This window comes from Geotrypetes seraphini, chromosome 10 (assembly GCF_902459505.1).
Source record: "Geotrypetes seraphini chromosome 10, aGeoSer1.1, whole genome shotgun sequence".
NCBI classification, from domain to species: Eukaryota; Metazoa; Chordata; class Amphibia; order Gymnophiona; family Dermophiidae; genus Geotrypetes; species Geotrypetes seraphini.
Window position 1 is genome coordinate 87,919,153 of NC_047093.1, and position 18,441 is coordinate 87,937,593.

The window sequence follows — 18,441 nt, forward strand, 5'->3', positions numbered from 1 at the left end:
CCCTGCTAGGTATACACCTGGCTTATTTTATAGCCAGAATTAGAGTTAATATATTCGTTTATGACCTCAGCAGTACAAACTGTGAGAAAGTTTTCATTCACAGTATAGCTTGCACTAAAGTCTTCATCGGTCAGATTTTTTTATCAAATCTTATTAATTTATTCATTTTTATTTATTTTTCAAAATAAATTAAGAGACAATACTCATCTCATTATCAGAGCATAGCAGGGGTTCTTCACCGACATAGGCTATGTTTCGCCATATAAGGCTTTATCAAGGTAATCCCCTTTATTATGCCGATTCCACATGCACTGCCATCGTTATAGTTTGGTTCCAAACTATAGCTGAACCAAACTATAACGATGGCAGTGCATGTGGAATCGGCATAATAAAGGGGATTACCTTGATAAAGCCTTACATGGCGAAACATAGCCTATGTCGGTGAAGAACCCCTGCTATACTCTGATAATGAGATGAGTATTGTCTCTTAATTTATTTTGAAAAATAAATAAAAATGAATAAATTAATAAGATTTGATAAAAAAATCTGACCGATGAAGACTTTAGTGCAAGCTATACTGTGAATGAAAACTTTCTCACAGTTTGTACTGCTGAGGTCATAAACGAATATATTAACTCTAATTGAGGCTTATGTTTTGATGCTTCTTAGATTTTTGGCCTTATAAAGATATATACTATTGCCCTATATATTTGTTTATTTTATAGCCAACCATATCTTTATATGCCTCTCTCAAGGAGATATGCATCTAGTTTGCTTTTGAAGCCTAGGACTGTCGATTCCGCAATAATCTCCCCTGGGAGAGTATTCCAGATGCCAACCACTCTCTGTGTGAAGCAGAACTTCCTGATATTAGTCCTGAACTTACCCCCCCTTAGCTTCATTTCATGTCCTCTTGTCCGTGTCAAATTGGACAATGTAAATAATCTTCTCTGCTCTATTTTGTCGATTCCTTTCAGTATTTTGAAGGTCTCGATCATATCCCCAAGCAGTCTCCTTTTCTCAAGGGAGAACAATCCCAGTGTTTTAAGTCGATCCTCATATTCCAGTTTCTCCATACCCTTCACTAGTTTAGTTGCTCGTCTCTGCACCCTCTCCAGCAGTTTTATATCCTTCTTTAGGTAGGGAGACCAATGTTGGACGCAGTATTCCAAGTGGGGTCTGACCATTGCCCTATAAAGCGGCATTATAACTTTCTCCGATCTACTCGAGATTCCTTACTTTATCATGCCCAACATTCTATTTGCCTTATTTGCCGCTGTCGCGCATTGTGCCGATGGCTTCAGGGTCCTATCTATCAGTACACCCAGATCCCTTTCTTGTTCACTTTTTCCCAGAGTTGCACCTGACATCCTGTACTCGTATTCCTTATTTTTACTGGCTAAATGCATTACCTTGCATTTCTCCACGTTGAACTTCATCTGCCATTTCTCCGCCCATTTTTCTAACCGACACAAATCGCTCTGGAGTTCCTCACTGTCCTCCTGCGATCTGATTGCCCGGCAGAGTTTTGTGTCGTCTGCAAACTTGATGATCTCACTGGATGTTCCGTTTTCCAGGTCATTGATATAAATATTAAAAAGGATCGGCCCAAGTACCGAGCCCTGGGGTACACCACTAGTCACTTTCTCCCAGTCGGAGAACTTCCCATTTATGCCCACTCTCTGCTTCCTGTTATCCAGCCATTTGCCTATCCATCTATGTATATCTCCCTCTATGCCATGGCTTTGTAGTTTCCTGAGAAGTCTTTCGTGTGGAACTTTGTCAAATGCTTTCTGGAAGTCCAAGTATATTATGTCCACCGGCTTTCCACTATCAATTTGCTTGTTCACGGTCTCAAAGAATTGGAGTAAATTTGTCAAACACGATTTCCCTTTCCTGAATCCATGTTGACTGGGTTTCATCAAGTCGTGTGTGTCCAAGTGCTGAACTATGCTATCCTTGATCAGTGATTCAATCATCTTGCCGGGGACAGACGTAAGACTCACAGGTCTATAGTTGCCCGGTTCTCCTCTCGATCCTTTTTTGAAAATTGGCGTGACGTTCGCTTTCCTCCAGTCGTCTGGTATCTGACCAGTTCTGATTGACAGGTTTGCAAGTTTTTGCAATAACTCTCCGATTTCAACCTTCAATTCCTTCAAGACTCTCGGGTGAATTTCATCTGGTCCAGGAGATTTGTCACTTTTAAGTTTGTCGATCTGGTAGTATATCTGATCTAAGTTCACTTCTACTGTGGTGAGGCTGTCCTCTATTTCTCCTGTAAACAGTTTCTCCGCTTCAGGTATTGTTGAGGTGTCCTCCTTCGTAAAGACGGACGCAAAGAAGGAATTTAGTTTGTCTGCGATTTGTTTATCTTCCTTAATGTACCCTTTTCTTCCCTTGTCGTCCAGGGGTCCCACTACCTCTTTTGCAGGTTTTTTCCCTTTCACGTATCTAAAGAAGGGCTTGAAGTTTTTGGCCTCCCGGGCTATTTTTTCCTCATAGTCCTGTTTTGCATCCCTCACCGCCTTGTGACATTTCTTCTGTTCATCTTTATGTTTGTTCCAGGCTTCGGTTGTCTTCGTGCATTTCCATTTTTTGAAAGAGTCCTTCTTTTCTTTTATGGCTTCCTTCACCTGTATGGTAAGCCATGCCGGTTCTCCTTTGCCTTTAGTTCTCCGATCTTTGGAAATCCTCGGAATGTAGAGATCTTATGCTTCTGCAATAGTATTTTTCAATAGGCACCATGCCTGATCTACTGTTTCAAGTTTGTCCACCATCTTCTCGAGTCGTTTTGTTACCATGGCTCTCATGCAATCGTATTTACCCTTTTTAAAGTTTAAGGTGGTGGTTAAGGTTTTGGCATGTTTCCCTTTCCCGATGTCAAGTTTAAAGTTGATTACATTGTGATCACTCGTTCCCAGTGGAACCATGACTTCTACTTCTGTTATCGGTCCGGTGAGACCATTTAGGACCAAGTCCAAGGTGGCGTCGCCTCTTGTCGGCTCTTTTACCATTTGCTCCAGGAAGCAATCCCCTAGCACCTCCAGGAACTTGGCCTCCTTGCCGCAGTTGGAGGCTCCTAGTTTCCAGTCTATTCCTGGGAAATTGAAGTCTCCCAATATAACTACATTGCCTGTCTTGCATACTTGTTTGATTTCCTCCATCATTTCTGAGTCAGTGACCTCCGCCTGTCCTGGGGGACGATAGTAAAGGCCAATTTTTGTATCTGCACCATTGTGACCAGGAATTTTGATCCAGAGGGACTCCAGCTTCTCTTTCATGTCTGTTGTAATCATTCCAACAGAATCTATTCCTTCCTTATATAGGGCAATACCTCCACCTTTCTGCCCTTTTCGATCCTTTCTATATAGTTTGTATCCCTGTAGTACTGTGTCCCATTTGTTTTCTTCATTCCACCATGTTTCTGTTATGCCAATGATATCCATGTTCTCATGTCTTGCTATCGTCTCTAGTTCTCCCATTTGTTTCCTAGACTTCTAGCATTTGTATACATACATCTAAGTTCCCTTCGTGTTACCTTTTTGGACCTTCTACTCTTGGCTGTTCTTACAGTTTCATTTACGGTATCCTTTACTGCTCCTGTGTTATCTCCCATGTTTGCTGTGTGGTCATCCCCTCCTGTGTCTGAGTTGTCTCTTCCTGCTTGTTCTCCTTTGTTGGCTGTGAGGTCGACCTCTCTTGTGTATGAGTAGTAGTCTTTATGTAAACTGATGAAAGAACAAGGTGTATTGTATCAGCTTTTTGCTGAGGATATACATTTTTTCTTCCCCACTGAAGATTTTTGTCACGGACAGTATTGAGATTGAATGATAATTTGGAGTCTGTTAGAAATTGGATGACAGCAAAGAGATTGATGTTAAATGTTTCAAAACCTAAAGTTATAATTGTCTTGAAAGATTCAAAGGCTGAAATCTCTACTGGTGTTATTGTTTTAAATACATTGATGCTTTTCTCTCCATAGGTGTGCTATTTAGGGGTAAAATTGTAATATTCTTTGATTGATTTTAAGTGTTGTCTATGACTTTAATTGTATGTATATATTAATGCACTTTGTTCTCGAACTGAAAATTAATAAAGATTTATAAAAAAATAAAATAAAATAAAAAATGTTAAGTAAACTTCAACAGTATTTGGCTAGATATAATTTCAAAAAAGTTGCTCAGCCCATTGTACTTGCTGGTCTAGATTACTGCAACATTGTTATTTGGGTTTGCCATCAACGAATATGCAAGCCCTACAGGTAGCACAGAACTCAGTAATATGTTTATTATGTGGGATTAACAGATTTAAGCATGATACTTCACATTTTGTTCCATTGTATTGGTTAACTATGGAATTTGTGTAAAGTATATTGTTATTGATAGTTTATTTGAGTTTGAATCAGTCATTGCCCAAATACTTACAAGACTGTTTGGCGCCATATGTACCATCTAGATCATTGCACTCTGCAGCTCAATTTGGCCTGGACATATTCTCCCACAAAAAAATACATCTTGATATTTTAAGAGAGTATGTGCTGGGCTGATAGAATGGAACAGGCTCCCAGTGTACCTTCAACAACTGAAATTGTTGATGCATCATCTATTTTGTCAGATTAAATATGCATTTTAATGTCTAAGACCTATTTGATTTGATGGATTGCCAGCACCTTCTTTCACATTTCCCATTGTGTGGAAGGGGCTGCATATTAGGTAACTATCACTACCTCTTCCTATGCTCAAAAAAGTTCCAGGAAACAAATTGGATAATAGTGTGACCCCTGCCTTTTTCCTTTGGTTGCTATCATACCTTTGTAAAATATTTTCCTTAGAGATATTAGATGGAATAAACATTTGTGAAAACCAAAAGAGAAAGTCAGACAAGGTCAGAAGCAATTGGAAGATAAGAGTCTTAAAGAGGTTGACTGTATTCTTTTTGGGCAGACCAGATAGATGGGTCTTTATCTGTCGTCATTTACTATGTTACTATATTTCTTGGTTCTACTTTTTTCTCTTTGGGTCTTCTTTTCCTTCTTTAAAAACATGTTTGGGTAGTTATATATCTGCTTGCATCTTTTTGGAGAAAAGGTATGTTTTCTTTATTACAGCCACACAAGCTACTTCTAAAAATGACCTTCCTAAAGTATACTTTTTAGTTGGATCACTATGAAGCTTACCCAGCATTCTGCTAAGAATCAGCACAAAAGCATTCCGATTTTCATGTATGCAATCAATTAACACTAGTCAAATAGAGACACTTTTAGAAATGTAAAATACAAATTTATAATCAAGAAAGAAATATACATCAGTATAACAAGGGTTCAGCTTATTAACTTTATATGGTTTTATAGTCTACAAAATTATTTGTGGGGGAAAACTCTCAAGGTTTGCCAGCATTAACTACTTTTAACTGGAAGGAAAAAACACACTTTTTCTTCCTCAAAAATCTTTATATAGAACTTGCGTGGTTGCCAGTTTATTCAATATGGAAAGTATGTGAAAGCATTTTTTTTTTTTCAGAGAAGTATTTGTGTTGGGGTTTACAACTCAAATTACAGAGAGATAAAGGGGGCCGCACTTGTTGATCAGAAAGGAATGCACAGTTTCAATTATACAGGATAGGAAAAGCCTGAAATGCATTTGCTGATAGATGATTTCAAGCTTTAAAAAAGTGGTGATTGCCTCCCCTTCTAATTCCAAACATTTTGCTTAGATTAAAGTAATCTCCCAGAAATCCTATGCGATGAGAATTCTAGTTCTTCTGTCTTTTTAAGGTCTCAACCGAGAAAATGTGCTGTGTATGATGGGAACTGGTGTATCTTTCCATCACCATGTCCCCCTTCCCACCAGTGTTCTAATTATGGACCACCCATTCTGCCTTTATTGCAGGATGAAAAAAGAGAAGTGGGAGAAGAAACTGAACAGGAACCATGACTTTAGAAGATCTGTAAGTGCTCTAGTTTCCCTTGGCCCAGAAAAAAAGGAATCAGTTGGTTGATGGGTGGAGTAGCAGGGTCAAGAAAAGTCAATTCAGAACAGATACCTAAATCAACATTTTTCACATTAAGGACAGTTTTATGTTCAACTTCTCTAGCCAGAAAGCACTATATAAAATATTATAGTAGTGATATTTCAGATGCAATAAAGTCCATTCAAGGTCAAATGCTCCAGCAAAAATAATGGTGGATTTTTCATATACAATTATATTCTGTTCAGGGTCAAACTCTCCAGAAAAGCATCTGTTGTTGTTCTCATAAAGTGTTAGCAAATACCTCAAGTTAGCAAAGCCAATTCTTGCCTTAAAGTGCTCAATTAACAACTAGAAACAAGTGCAAGCTCACAAATTGCTTCAATTTTGCTGGTGGCAATTATTGTTTAGAATACTGTATATATATTTTTTAAGAAATTGTAGGAAATTAATTCCATGGGAAAAGGTATAGTAAAGTTCAGCAGACTGGCTGGAGGACCTTTCTGGATTTTTTGTCTGCCCATAACTTACAATTGGCACATAAATTGTACAGTTAGGCAAGCCATTTGCCATCCCACAGTTGATCCATTGATTGATCATATACCATTGAAGAGCAGAGTTAGATCAGTGGTGCTTGCTTTTAACATATGACAACTGGTGTCTTCACCCCTCTATGTTTGTTTCTAATAAAAACGGCAAGGTAATGGTAGAATAAAAATCACTAATGTAATAAACAAGTATGAATATTGCATAACTGTAAAATTGGCATACTGTTCTATACCAGATATCTAGCCTTTAAGGAACAATTCTTTATGTTTTAGGTTTATTTAGATCTTGATAAACCACTCATGAGTGAACTTTCTAAGTGGTTTACAATTTAACAAAATGTAAGCATAGTAGAATGAAAAAGAAATACAGATTCTGGCAGTAAAGAGATTTCAAAGAAAAAAAAAAAGTGAGACTATGATTAAGATAGTAAAGGGGAAAAAAAATGCATTCCAGTGTTGGATCTTCAAATAAGCAGCATTTTAGAAATATGGGCATTTCAAAATATGGACATTCAAGTCTATATATTATATATGGACTTCAATTTCTTTTATATTTTAGAACAGGATCTGCTAACATACAGCTTGTTCTAAAAATACATAAGAAATAGATATCCATATGCTGGAAACATCCAACATGAAGAGGGTTTTGATGGTTAAGATGGTTAAGATGGGCTGGAGTGAGCTTTGATGGAGACACCAGTAGATGGAACCTAAGTACACTACTGGGCAAGGCTCTGGGTTTCTGGCCCAGAAATATCTAAGAAAAAGGACCATTTAAAGTACCTAAATTAATTTATAGAGCATTGTGGTATTCAGCCTATGCCTGCTAGGAGTGTCCCCAGAGCAGTGCACAGTTCAAGAGCAGACACTCCACAAACAGATCAATTTAAACCCCAAACTGAGCATTTTGATGACTTTCCTTCTTTGACCCATAGAGGGAGCGGGAGAGCAGAGTTGCAGGTTTCCCAACCCCCACACAGCTCTAGGTTAGTTCCCAGGAGTCACCTGCAGGCTGGAAGTAGAAACATCAGGAAAACCTTTTCACCTAAGGGTTTGGGGCGTGGCTGCAGGCTATTACACCAGAGAGCTGAAAAGTTAGAGCAGGAGTAGGGAACTCCGGTCCTCAAGAGCTGTTTTCCAGTCGGGTTTTCAGGATTTCCCCAATGAATATGCATGAGATCTATTTGCATGCACTGCTTTCAATGCATATTCATTGGGGAAATCCTGAAAACCCAACTGGAATATGGCTCTCGAGGACCAGAGTTCCCTACCCCTGAGTTAGAGAGACAGAAGGAGAAGCAGCAGCAAGAGGAAAGGTAGAGAGACTCAGGGTTGAGAGCTCTGAATGGCAGAGAGCAGCTGGAAAGTATGGAGCTGACTGAGGCTGGTTTGGAGCCACCCAACTTCATGCCTGAAGATTTCCAGGACATGGAGCTGGAGCCATATGCTGAGCCACAGAATGGAGTCCTGCCAATGGAGGTTTGCTGGACTGAAGGCAAGTATAGTGGTACCTTGGATTATGAGCATAATTCGTTCCAGGAGCATGCTCGTAATCCAAAATGCTCTTTTATCAAAGTGAGTTTCCCTATAGAAAATAATGGAAACTCACTTTGATATGTTCCACCCTACCCCCCAATAACTGGCATCGCTCCCCCCCACTCGCAAAGGCCCCCTCGCTCCAACCGGCACCCCCCTCCCCACGTGAAATGGCCCCCCTGCCCAAACAACTTAAACTTACCCCCCCTGTCTGGCACCGGCATGCAGGCACAAATTGTGCGGGTGCCTAGAAGATCTTCTGGCTTCTGCCTGCCTTGAGCATGCATCTGCGCATGCTCAAGGACTTCTAATTCTCCCTCTCGCCGACTGAAGGTTTTTTTTTGTGGTAACCCTGAAGAAGGTGTGGTGCTTGGAGGCATCTCTAAGAACTGAAAAAGAACTGTTTTGAATTTTGTGGGTTTTTTTCTTCCCTCTGGATGGGGAAAGGGCTGTTACTAGTCCCAGGCAGTGGGGAATGCTCCGTGTTTTCTGTAGTGGGATTGAGGGCCTATGATTGGCAAATTGCAACCACACAGAACATACTCCTTGGTCAACAAGTCAACTGCTGGGGCCTAGTGCCATAGCACTAGCACAGGCTGAGGGAAATCAACCCAAAAGACTGGGTTTTTTTAAATGTTTGAAAGTTTGTACTATTAATCGGCTGGAGAGTCAGCAGCAGCTTTGGAAAAGCTTGAATTATGTGTTTTTTAACTTTATTTGACTGACATTAACCCAGAGACTGTTTAGCAGTGTATTTTGTTTGTTTTGGGACTATATTTTATATCTGGAGCATCCTGACAAGATTGTGGTTTTTTTTCAATATGAAACTGATTGAACTTGAAAACAAGCAAGCTGGTTTGAATATTTTGTTTTGAAGAATAAACCCAGTTATTGCTTGATACTATACCTACCTGGTGTAGTAGTGTTCACTTCTGCTAACCTTTTTTCTTCCTTGTGCTGCCCGCAGCAGCTCACAAGAGTTTTCTCTTGCCACTGGTGCCCTAGGACCCATGGTCCTGAGGCTGCTGGTGACAGCATATATGGTTGGGCAGACTGGATGGACCAATCGGTTCTTTATCTGCCATCATTTACTATGTTACTATGTTACATTTTTGAAATTAAAAAGTCCACATTATGAATGGGGAAAACCAATGGACATGGATGTTTTTGTGACAGCAAAGGAACATTAGGGTTAGCCTAATGGTTAAAGCAGTGGTCTGAGAACCAGGAGACATAAGTCTGAATTTTACTTCAGCTGTCTATGATTTCTTTTTAAATTGTGAGCCAACCAGGGCCAGAATAATACCTATCATACCTGTATGTAAACTTTCATGGGATAATCATGTAAATGGCATTTAAAAAGATAGGCACCTAACTCCTGTTAATCACACTTAGGCACTTATTACAGAATCACGCCTAACTAAACTTTAAACTTAGGCACCTTTAATGTAGGTTGGGGTTTTAAAGGCCTACATTATAGGCACTCAAGTCTTTTAGAGAACTGTGCCTTGCAGCACCTAACATCTTTTTAATCATTGTAAACCGTATAGAACTTCACGGTCCTGCGGTATATAAACTGTTATTATTATTAAGTCCTTCTGTGCCCCTAAATAACCTACTTTGGAATTAGGCACTAAGCGCAATGTGATAGGTGCCTATCTTATATAGAATCACACCTACGAAGATAGGCACCTATCACCCAGTTATTATTATTTTTCAATTATGAGCTTGTTAAAGCTCATAATTAAAGCCAATTTTGGGAAAATTCTAAATGAGGTACCTAAGTTAGGTGCCTGAATAAATAGGCGCCTAAAGTTAGGCACCTAACTTAATTAGTAAATTGGCTTACATAATGAGTTTTAGCATAGTTGAAAAACAATAAAATTTAATTGGGAGATAGGTGCCTATCTTCTTTGGCTCAATTCTACAAAACATAGGCACCTAGTGGCACCTAACATCAAAGTAGATGTGTTAAAGAGTGGAGAAAGACTTAGGCACCTATAATCTAGGCCTTTAAAACCTTAGACTATGTTACAGGTGCCTAAGTTTTAAGTTATCAACTCTTATAAATCGACTGGATATCACCTTAGTGCTTGTATTCATATAATTTATAGAGAAAACGCCTCAGCCCCACCACTCCACCGCAAAAACTTTAGTTTAAATCGCGGGAAGCAACGTGTGGTGCTTCATCATTGGCTGTCTTCACTATTTTGTTGTATGTAGGCAATTCTTCTAACAATCTTTTTTTTATTTTTTTACATTTTTATCAATAAAATTTGGTTATCAAACTTCATTTCTTGTTGGTAACTCATTATATTAGATAATACTTATCTCAGCCAACCAAGGGAGCCAGACCCGACATGTTTCGCACATATAACGTGCTTTCTCAAGGGTCTCCCTGTAAAATATAGAGACGGAGCTATAACATACAGTTGTGCCAAACCCCCTCCCTACATCACACTTAATCGTTTTTACGAACTGTTTACCTATATAATAACTTACCGAGGTACGCCGCCGTCATCCGACTCCAAAGTTTAAAGAGCAAAAGATGGCGACGGCGTTCCAGGTCTAAGGGACTTAACTAATTTGGATATTGACATGACTGATAAATGGTTAGTCACACTAGATGTAGTATCTCTCTATACCCAAATCCCGCAAGATGAAGCTCTTGAGATTATTCGTCAAACATTGCAAGCTAGGACCCCTCACCGTATGTCTGTTGATTTTTTAATGCAATTGGCATTCTGGGTGATTAAGAGGAATTACTTCCAGTACCACCAGAAGTTTTTCCAACAATTTCAGGGGGTGGCGATGGGGGCTACCTTGGCCCCCTCGGTAGCCACCCTGTATATGGGAAAATTCGAGGAAGTTTGGGTTTACCCGTCTGAATGGTACCCCAATATCCCTTTTTGGGGTAGATTCCTTGACAATATTTTTTTCATCTGGAACACTACAAGACAGGAACTGGAAGTTTTCTTTCAATATCTAAATTCAGTTGACACCAATATCAAGTTTACTATGGTATGTCATCAAGCCACGATAGACTTTTTAGATATTTCCATTCAGGTTCATGAAGGTGTTATTTTCACTACCCTCTTTAGAAAGCCAGTGACCAAGAATACGATATTGCATTATAGCAGTTTTCACCCTTATAAACTTAGATATAACCTGCCTATTGGGCAATTCCTACGTATTCGCAGGATCTGCTCTTCAGTTTCTCAATACAACATAGAGGCTAAAAAATTGGGTGACAGGTTAAGGAAGAGGGGATATCCTGAAAGCTCGATTAGAAAAGCGTATTTAAGAGGTAAATTTGCTCAGAGGAATTTTCTTTTACATCAACCTAGTGACACTTCCCAGGACGACTATGGCCAATTGACCTGTGTGTTGCCTTTTTCCAGGGCGACTAGTGCCCTTGTGGGCATGCTCAGGAAGTATTGGCACATAGTTCAGACCCATAAATCTTTAGAACAGTTTCCTCTGGTTGCTTATTCTCGGGGGATATCATTGGGTCAAAGATGTCATTTTCAACGTTATGGTAAGAGGAAGAAATTTGTTGGTGGACACCACAGTGCCTGTGGGAAGTGCCAGTGGTGCCCACTCACCATTCAGGGGGCTAATTGGTTGGTCCCAGGGAGGGATTTGAACTTAAAATCTACAATGATTACTGACTGCAACTCCCAGGGAGTTGTTTATGCAATAACCTGCCCATGTGACCTCATCTACATTGGCCGGACAAGCCGGAAGATCAAGCTACGTTTGAACAAGCATAAGTCCCGGATATTGAATGGGATAGTTCAGGCTCCCCTAGTAGAACATTGGGCCAAATATAAACATCGGGTAGATCAGTTGAGATGGCGGATTGTGTATAAAACCACTGATGGGGAGGGGGAGGGGGACCACAGACGATTGAATGAGGAAGAACAAAAATTTATTTTTAAGTTAGATACAGTTGAACCCCGGGGGTTGAATAATATGATTGAGTGGAATTCTTTGATATAATCTGTTTCTCGAGTGGAGCCAATAGGCTGCGAGGGGGGTGGATACTAAACAACAGGTGAAGGATATTTAAATCGAGGACCTGGAACGCCGTCGCCATCTTTTGCTCTTTAAACTTTGGAGTCGGATGATGGCGGCATACCTCGGTAAGTTATTATATAGGTAAACGGTTTGTAAAAACGATTAAGTGTGATGTAGGGAGAGGGTTTGGCACAACTGTATGTTATAGCTCCGTCTCTATATTTTACAGGGAGACCCTTGAGAAAGCACGTTATATGTGCGAAACATGTCGGGTCTGGCTCCCTTGGTTGGCTGAGATAAGTATTATCTAATATAATGAGTTACCAACAAGAAATGAAGTTTGATAACCAAATTTTATTGATAAAAATGTAAAAAAATAAAAAAAAGATTGTTAGAAGAATTACCTACATACAACAAAATAGTGAAGACAGCCAATGATGAAGCACCACACGTTGCTTCCCGCGATTTAAACTAAAGTTTTTGCGGTGGAGTGGTGGGGCTGAGGCGTTTTCTCTATAAATTATATGAATACAAGCACTAAGGTGATATACAGTCGATTTATAAGAGTTGATGAGCGATCCTTTTGGGCTGGATAAAGATTGAACTTTATAAGTGGCCATTATTATTTGCTTTAAGTTTTAAGTTAGGCACTGGTAAGCATGATTCTGTAATAGGCACTTAAGTGTGAGGTGACAATTGCAAAATCTGGCCCTTACTGCCTAGAAAATAGGTGTCAGAAGTTGTTCCTATGCTAATGGCCATGCACTAATAGGGAAATTAGCATGTTACCATTAATTGAGAAAATGGAAAATGCAGCCATTTTACAGCCACATTAAAAGTGGCCTCAGTGTGCAGGAAAGCCCCAAACTGGAGCTACCCAGGCCATTTTTTTTAGTGCAGCTTAGTAAAATGGCCCCTTTTGTTTGGGCTCAGGTTCTCAGCAAATCCACATTTTTTTATTCATAAGAGACATCATAATTATGAGAAGATAAAATAGATGGTGCCTCAGTGTCCTACATTAGTATGGTTCAGAAAATGATAGACTTGATCAACCCTACTGTCATACTAATTCATAGCTTCTACAAGACAGAATGGCATGAAACAGTAACCATCCCACACCCTTCCATTCTTACATAGACCTCTTACTTAAGATTTATCTTCTGCTATAATAATGATTATGTTATATCAAGATTTTATTCTTTTTACAAGTCAGTTTTCCTATGTGGGTTCCACGGCCACTAGACACTTCATACTTATTTGGTACTTACTTGTCCACGTATCTTCTGTTGAGGTTTGAGGTACTGACAGAAGAACCATCCATGAAAGGTGGATCCCTAATAACCTTGTAATGAATGGGCTGGCAAGTTGCACATAGTGGACTTCCAGGGACTGAGGTGATCATGGCTGCATCTATTTCCAGGTGCTCATCCAAGGTGTAAATCTGAATTCCATACACTTCCTCATTGACTATCTTGACGTCCAGCTTGATGGTTAATGGAATGTCACAGTAGATATTTTTTGGTCCAAGGGAAATCACTTTCCCACTAACAGTAAGTAGTTTGATGTCATTCACTGCCCCAATGGAATCCCAATCAGTAGATACATATGTCACCCAGATGGTGAGAGATTCTGGAATCAAATGATATTGGAATTCCAGCTCTAGATAGCAACCCTGGGGCTCAGGACAGAGAGGTGGCACTGTGTGTTGGTCTACTGATGAATTAGGGCTCCAGGTCCGAACACTAGATTTACAAGGTTGTTCCACATCAGGGTGACCTGGAAAAAAAAAGTAATGGTTATAACAAACAAGTGATAAAGAGAACAGAATAAACCATCAGTCCTTATAATCTACAATTGCATTGGTTTCCTTTCGTGGCATGTATTCTTTTTAAGTTTGGCTGTCTTTGCTTTAAAGCTTTTTTGGTTTAGCTCCGGGTTATCTAACCTCCCAATTTAATTTTTATAGATCATCTAAAAATACCCATAATAATTTTATGTTTATGTACCCTTCAGTTAAGGCCTGTCGTTACAAGAGATTTTTGAATAGGACACTTGCTTTTCAATTAGGGAAAACAAACTCTTGGTTAAGCCCGCTGATCTGTCAAATGGATTCTTATTGTGTTTTTAGAAAGTTTTTAAAAACTTATTCGTTTGATAAGTTTGTTAAATAATCATGCATTTTTATCTTATTACCATGTTTTACCAAATTTTATGTATATGCCACTGACTGTACAGTTCTTCTCTGTTAACCGCACAGAACCTCACGGATGGGCAGTATACAAGAATAAACTTAAACTTATTATTATTATCATAACCTTGGACTTTTCTAGAGATTATTGATTTACTACCATCACCCCACTGAAATCTAAATCCACCATGCCTGAAAGCCTGTGTCAACACAGCAGAAAGTCCATCTCAAGACAAAGAACATGTAATATGCCTCACTGGTTAGCATCCTACTCTTCCTAGTACTTGTAAAATCAGAAGCATGGAAAAACTGTAAGGAATACTGGATAGAAATATGACTGTTAAACAGTCCCTAAGAGCCAGTCTAAGGTGCCATTGCATGAACACAAATAGAAATGTGACAGTTTTCTAACAGAAAAGGAGGGAATCTATGATTTTCTTTTCCTTAGGTATAGTCCAATTAGTTCTGTCCCTATTTGTTTTGCTGAAACAAAAAAAAAAATCTTTGAAATAGAAACCATTTGACATTAATGGAGTAAGGATATGGACAAGGCACACATTTTCGATTCATGTGAAATTTATTTTTCTGATTTTCAAACTTTCTTGGGTTTGTTTTACATATCCATTTTATTACAATATTTCACATGTGCTAGTTGATTAAGAGGCTCCTTCACTATGCTGTGGTAAGCAAGTTTCCAAGTTTTATTAAAAATTTGATTGATCGCCTATCTTAGATTCTAGGCGATATACAATATTAATAAAAAATGGGGGAAGACAAAAAATTTGAACAACACATATACGAACAAATATACACATATCAAACAAACGAGAGGAAAAAGAGAAGAACTATAATAAAGGCAAGAAAAGATACATCAATGGTAAGTACAATAGGAGTGAGGAAACAATTTTGTTGTTGCTGTATACCTTCATAAAGGAAAAGAAGAGGAGAGGCATGCTCTGGTGTCCCACAATAGTTTTTGGATCACTGTGTGTTTCTCACATACTAAATAATAATTTTTATTTTTTAGCACTGGGGGCATTTGGGGGCAAAGAATAGGTATGCCCAGCACTAATTGCTTAGTGCAGGTACATCACCGCGCACTAATCAATTAGCATGTGTTTAGCACAGGAGTCCTTCCTGGCAAACTCTATATTGTCTGCTTAAAGTTAGGCACCTACATCGACACACCTAGCCAATGTAGGTGCCTAACTTAATACCTTAACACCTCATAATTGGCTTTAATTGGACTAAATGGAACCAACTGAAAAAACCACGATTCTATAAAAAGTAGGGCCCAAATTCTGTGACTATGTTGTTCTCTTGTGGTTGATATGTTAACATAGAATCTAATAAACCCCCCAATACTTTGGAAATATGCCCAATTACTAGCTTATCTGTTGTACTGAGAATAACACTGTTAGAAAAAGACTAGTTTTGCATACCAAATCAAAGCAATTTTGTCTTAGCTGAATTTAATTTCAAGTGGAATCTATTAGCCCAATGCTGAACTTTAAGAACATAAGAATTGCCACTGCTGGGTCAGACCAGTAGTCCATCGTGCCCAGCAGTCCACTCCCGCGGTGGCCCTTAGGTCAAAGACCAGTGCCCTAATTGAGTCTAGCCTTACCTGCGTACGGTCTGGTTCAGCAGGAACTTGTCTAACTTTGTCTTGAATCCCTGGAAGGTGTTTTCCCCTATAAACCTCCGGAAGAGCATTCCAGATTTCTACAACTCTCTGGGTGAAGAAGACCTTCCTTATGTTTGTACAGAATCTATCCCCTTTTAACTTTAGAGAGTGCCCTTGTTCTCTCTACCTTGGAGAGGGTAAATAACCTGTCTTTATCTACAAAGTCTATTCCCTTCATTATCTTGAATATTTCAATCATGTCCCCTCTCAGTCCTACTTTAGTACTCCCTTTATTCCATGGTCATCAAATGGCCCCACCGCTTCCTTCACAAGTCATTTCCCCCTAATATATCGAAAGAATGGCTTGAAGTTTTTTGCCTCCTTGGCTATTTTTTTCCTCTTAGTCTCTTTTGGCCCCTCTTACCACATTATGGCACCTGCTTTGACGTTGTTTGTGCTTTTTCCAGTTTTTGTCCATTTTTGACCTTTTCCATTCCTTAAACAAAGTCATTCCTTCACCACTACAGTGAGCCATGCTGGTTCCTTGTTCTTTTTCCTCTTGGATCCCTTGTTGATACACGGTATATATAGATTTTGCGCCTCGGTGACTGTGTCCTTAAAAAGGGACCATGTTCAATCCTCCCCCCACTCTCTCCTTTTCATCTATACAATGTAACTTTTTCCCCTTCCACTTTTACCGCCCTCACACTCCAGTTCTTCAAGTCTTTGTCATTTATGTTTAACTTAAGACATCTTTTTGCACATACTGCTACTTTTAATGCTCTTTTTTATAATTTTATTGTAAACCGGCCAGACAATTGTTTGATGGTCGGGATATTAAAAACCAATAAACTTGGAAACTTGGAAACATGCTTGCTCTAGTGTTTTTACAGTGCTTACCTTCTTCTTAATCTTCTTCCCCACCATGATTCTCATCCCTTCGTAAGTCCCTTTTCGGAAGTTCAGTACCATGGCCGTCATTCTGGATCGATGTTTTCCCCTGTGCCCAGGTTGAAGTGGATCATATTGTGATCACTGTTTCCCAGCGTCCCTTCTACTTCTACACCTTGCGCCGGTCTTTGTAGTCCATTCAGAATTAAGTCCAGAATTGCATTTCTTCTCATATTTTCCTTGACAAGTTGTTCCAGGAAGCAATTGCCTATAGCATCCAGGAATTTGGTCTCCCTACTGCATTTGGAGGTGCCTAGGTTCCAATATATCCCCGGATAATTGAAGTTGCTCATGATAACTGCGTTGCCTCCCTTGCAGTTGTGTTTAATTTTATTCCTTCATTTCTCCATCAGTTTATTCCAGGGATCTCAAAGTCCCTCCTTGAGGGCCACAATCCAGTCGGGCTTTCAGGATTTCCCCAACGAAAATGCATTGAAAGCAGTGCATACACATAGATCTCATGCATTTTCATTGGGGAAATCCTGAAAACCCGACTGGATTGCGGCCCTCAAGGAGGGACTTTGAGACCCCTGGTTTATTCGGACTGCCCTGGGGGTTGGTAGTAGATGCCGATCTTCATTTCTGTTCCATTTGTTCCCGGTATTTTGGCCCATAGAGACTCTACCTTATTTTTTGTTTCCAGCATGTTCTCTCAAGTAGACTCGATTCCCTCTTTGTTGTATAGGGCAATACCCCCACCTTTTTGTCCTACTCTGTTTCTACGGTATAGCTTGTGTCACACCTGTGCCCCCAAAGAGCGCAATGGGCAGTCAGGTAGTGATGCGATGCTTCAATCTGGCATGGTCCCTTCAGAATTAGTGTGCCTTTCAAATTGGTTACCACTAGGCAGTTGCCTATTTTAGCTTATCTCCAAGGTTCCTTTAAAGAACACCATATAGTCAGAATGGCCTTGGTGAAAAATCATAAGCTTTATTTGGCCATTGGCCTCAAAATCACAGTCCATCACAGGTTTCAATGTGAGCATGAAAATATAACCAAAAGAAAAGGTTCCTCATAACAAACTTTAACTCAATTGCCAGCTCTGGACTTTATTAGGCACATTATATATAGGCCTCTTCACCAGATTCTAAGGCTAGGCATACTTTATGCAGGCAAAAAGAATACAATCTTTTAGCTTAAATGCTTCCCTGTTATACAACAGCTGAAATAAGCAGCTCCCTATTCCTGAGCTGCTGGAGGGGAATTTATTGTGGTAATTAATGAGCCAGCACTACTGGGCTGATGGTACAGGTAGCCATAAGAAAGAGACAGAATCATTTATACTTCTGGGAAGCAGGCTCCTTAGCAAGGCACACAGACAGCTTTATATTATTCAGAGAAAATATAGCAGTTTTACACTCAGAGATTCTCAATAAGTTTCTGAGAAGCAGGCAGGCTAAATGCAATTAACAGATTGCTATAGTAACCACTATCAGCTGGGGTTCTCACAAGGAGATCCGTTACCAGTGAATCAGAGAAACAAACAGGCTGAGTTTCCTGCTCAGCGTTTGGTTTAATTTAGTCACTGTTTTGTACAGTGAAGGATATTGTCCATTTGCTTAAAGCACAGGAAAAAAATGCTGAAAACTTTACAGTCCAAAATT

General features: G+C 39.5%; 1 protein-coding gene across 3 annotated transcripts in view; it reads right to left on the minus strand.

Annotated features, from left to right (window-relative positions):
* PAPPA (pappalysin 1) overlaps positions 1–18,441 on the minus strand; it is a 644,537-nt gene that overhangs the window by 385,054 nt on the left and 241,042 nt on the right. For all 3 annotated transcript variants that reach the window (XM_033961720.1, XM_033961721.1, XM_033961722.1), the window contains exon 7: positions 13,340–13,847. In XM_033961720.1, the coding sequence (XP_033817611.1) occupies positions 13,340–13,847 (508 nt within the window). The remainder of the gene's footprint in view (positions 1–13,339; positions 13,848–18,441) is intronic.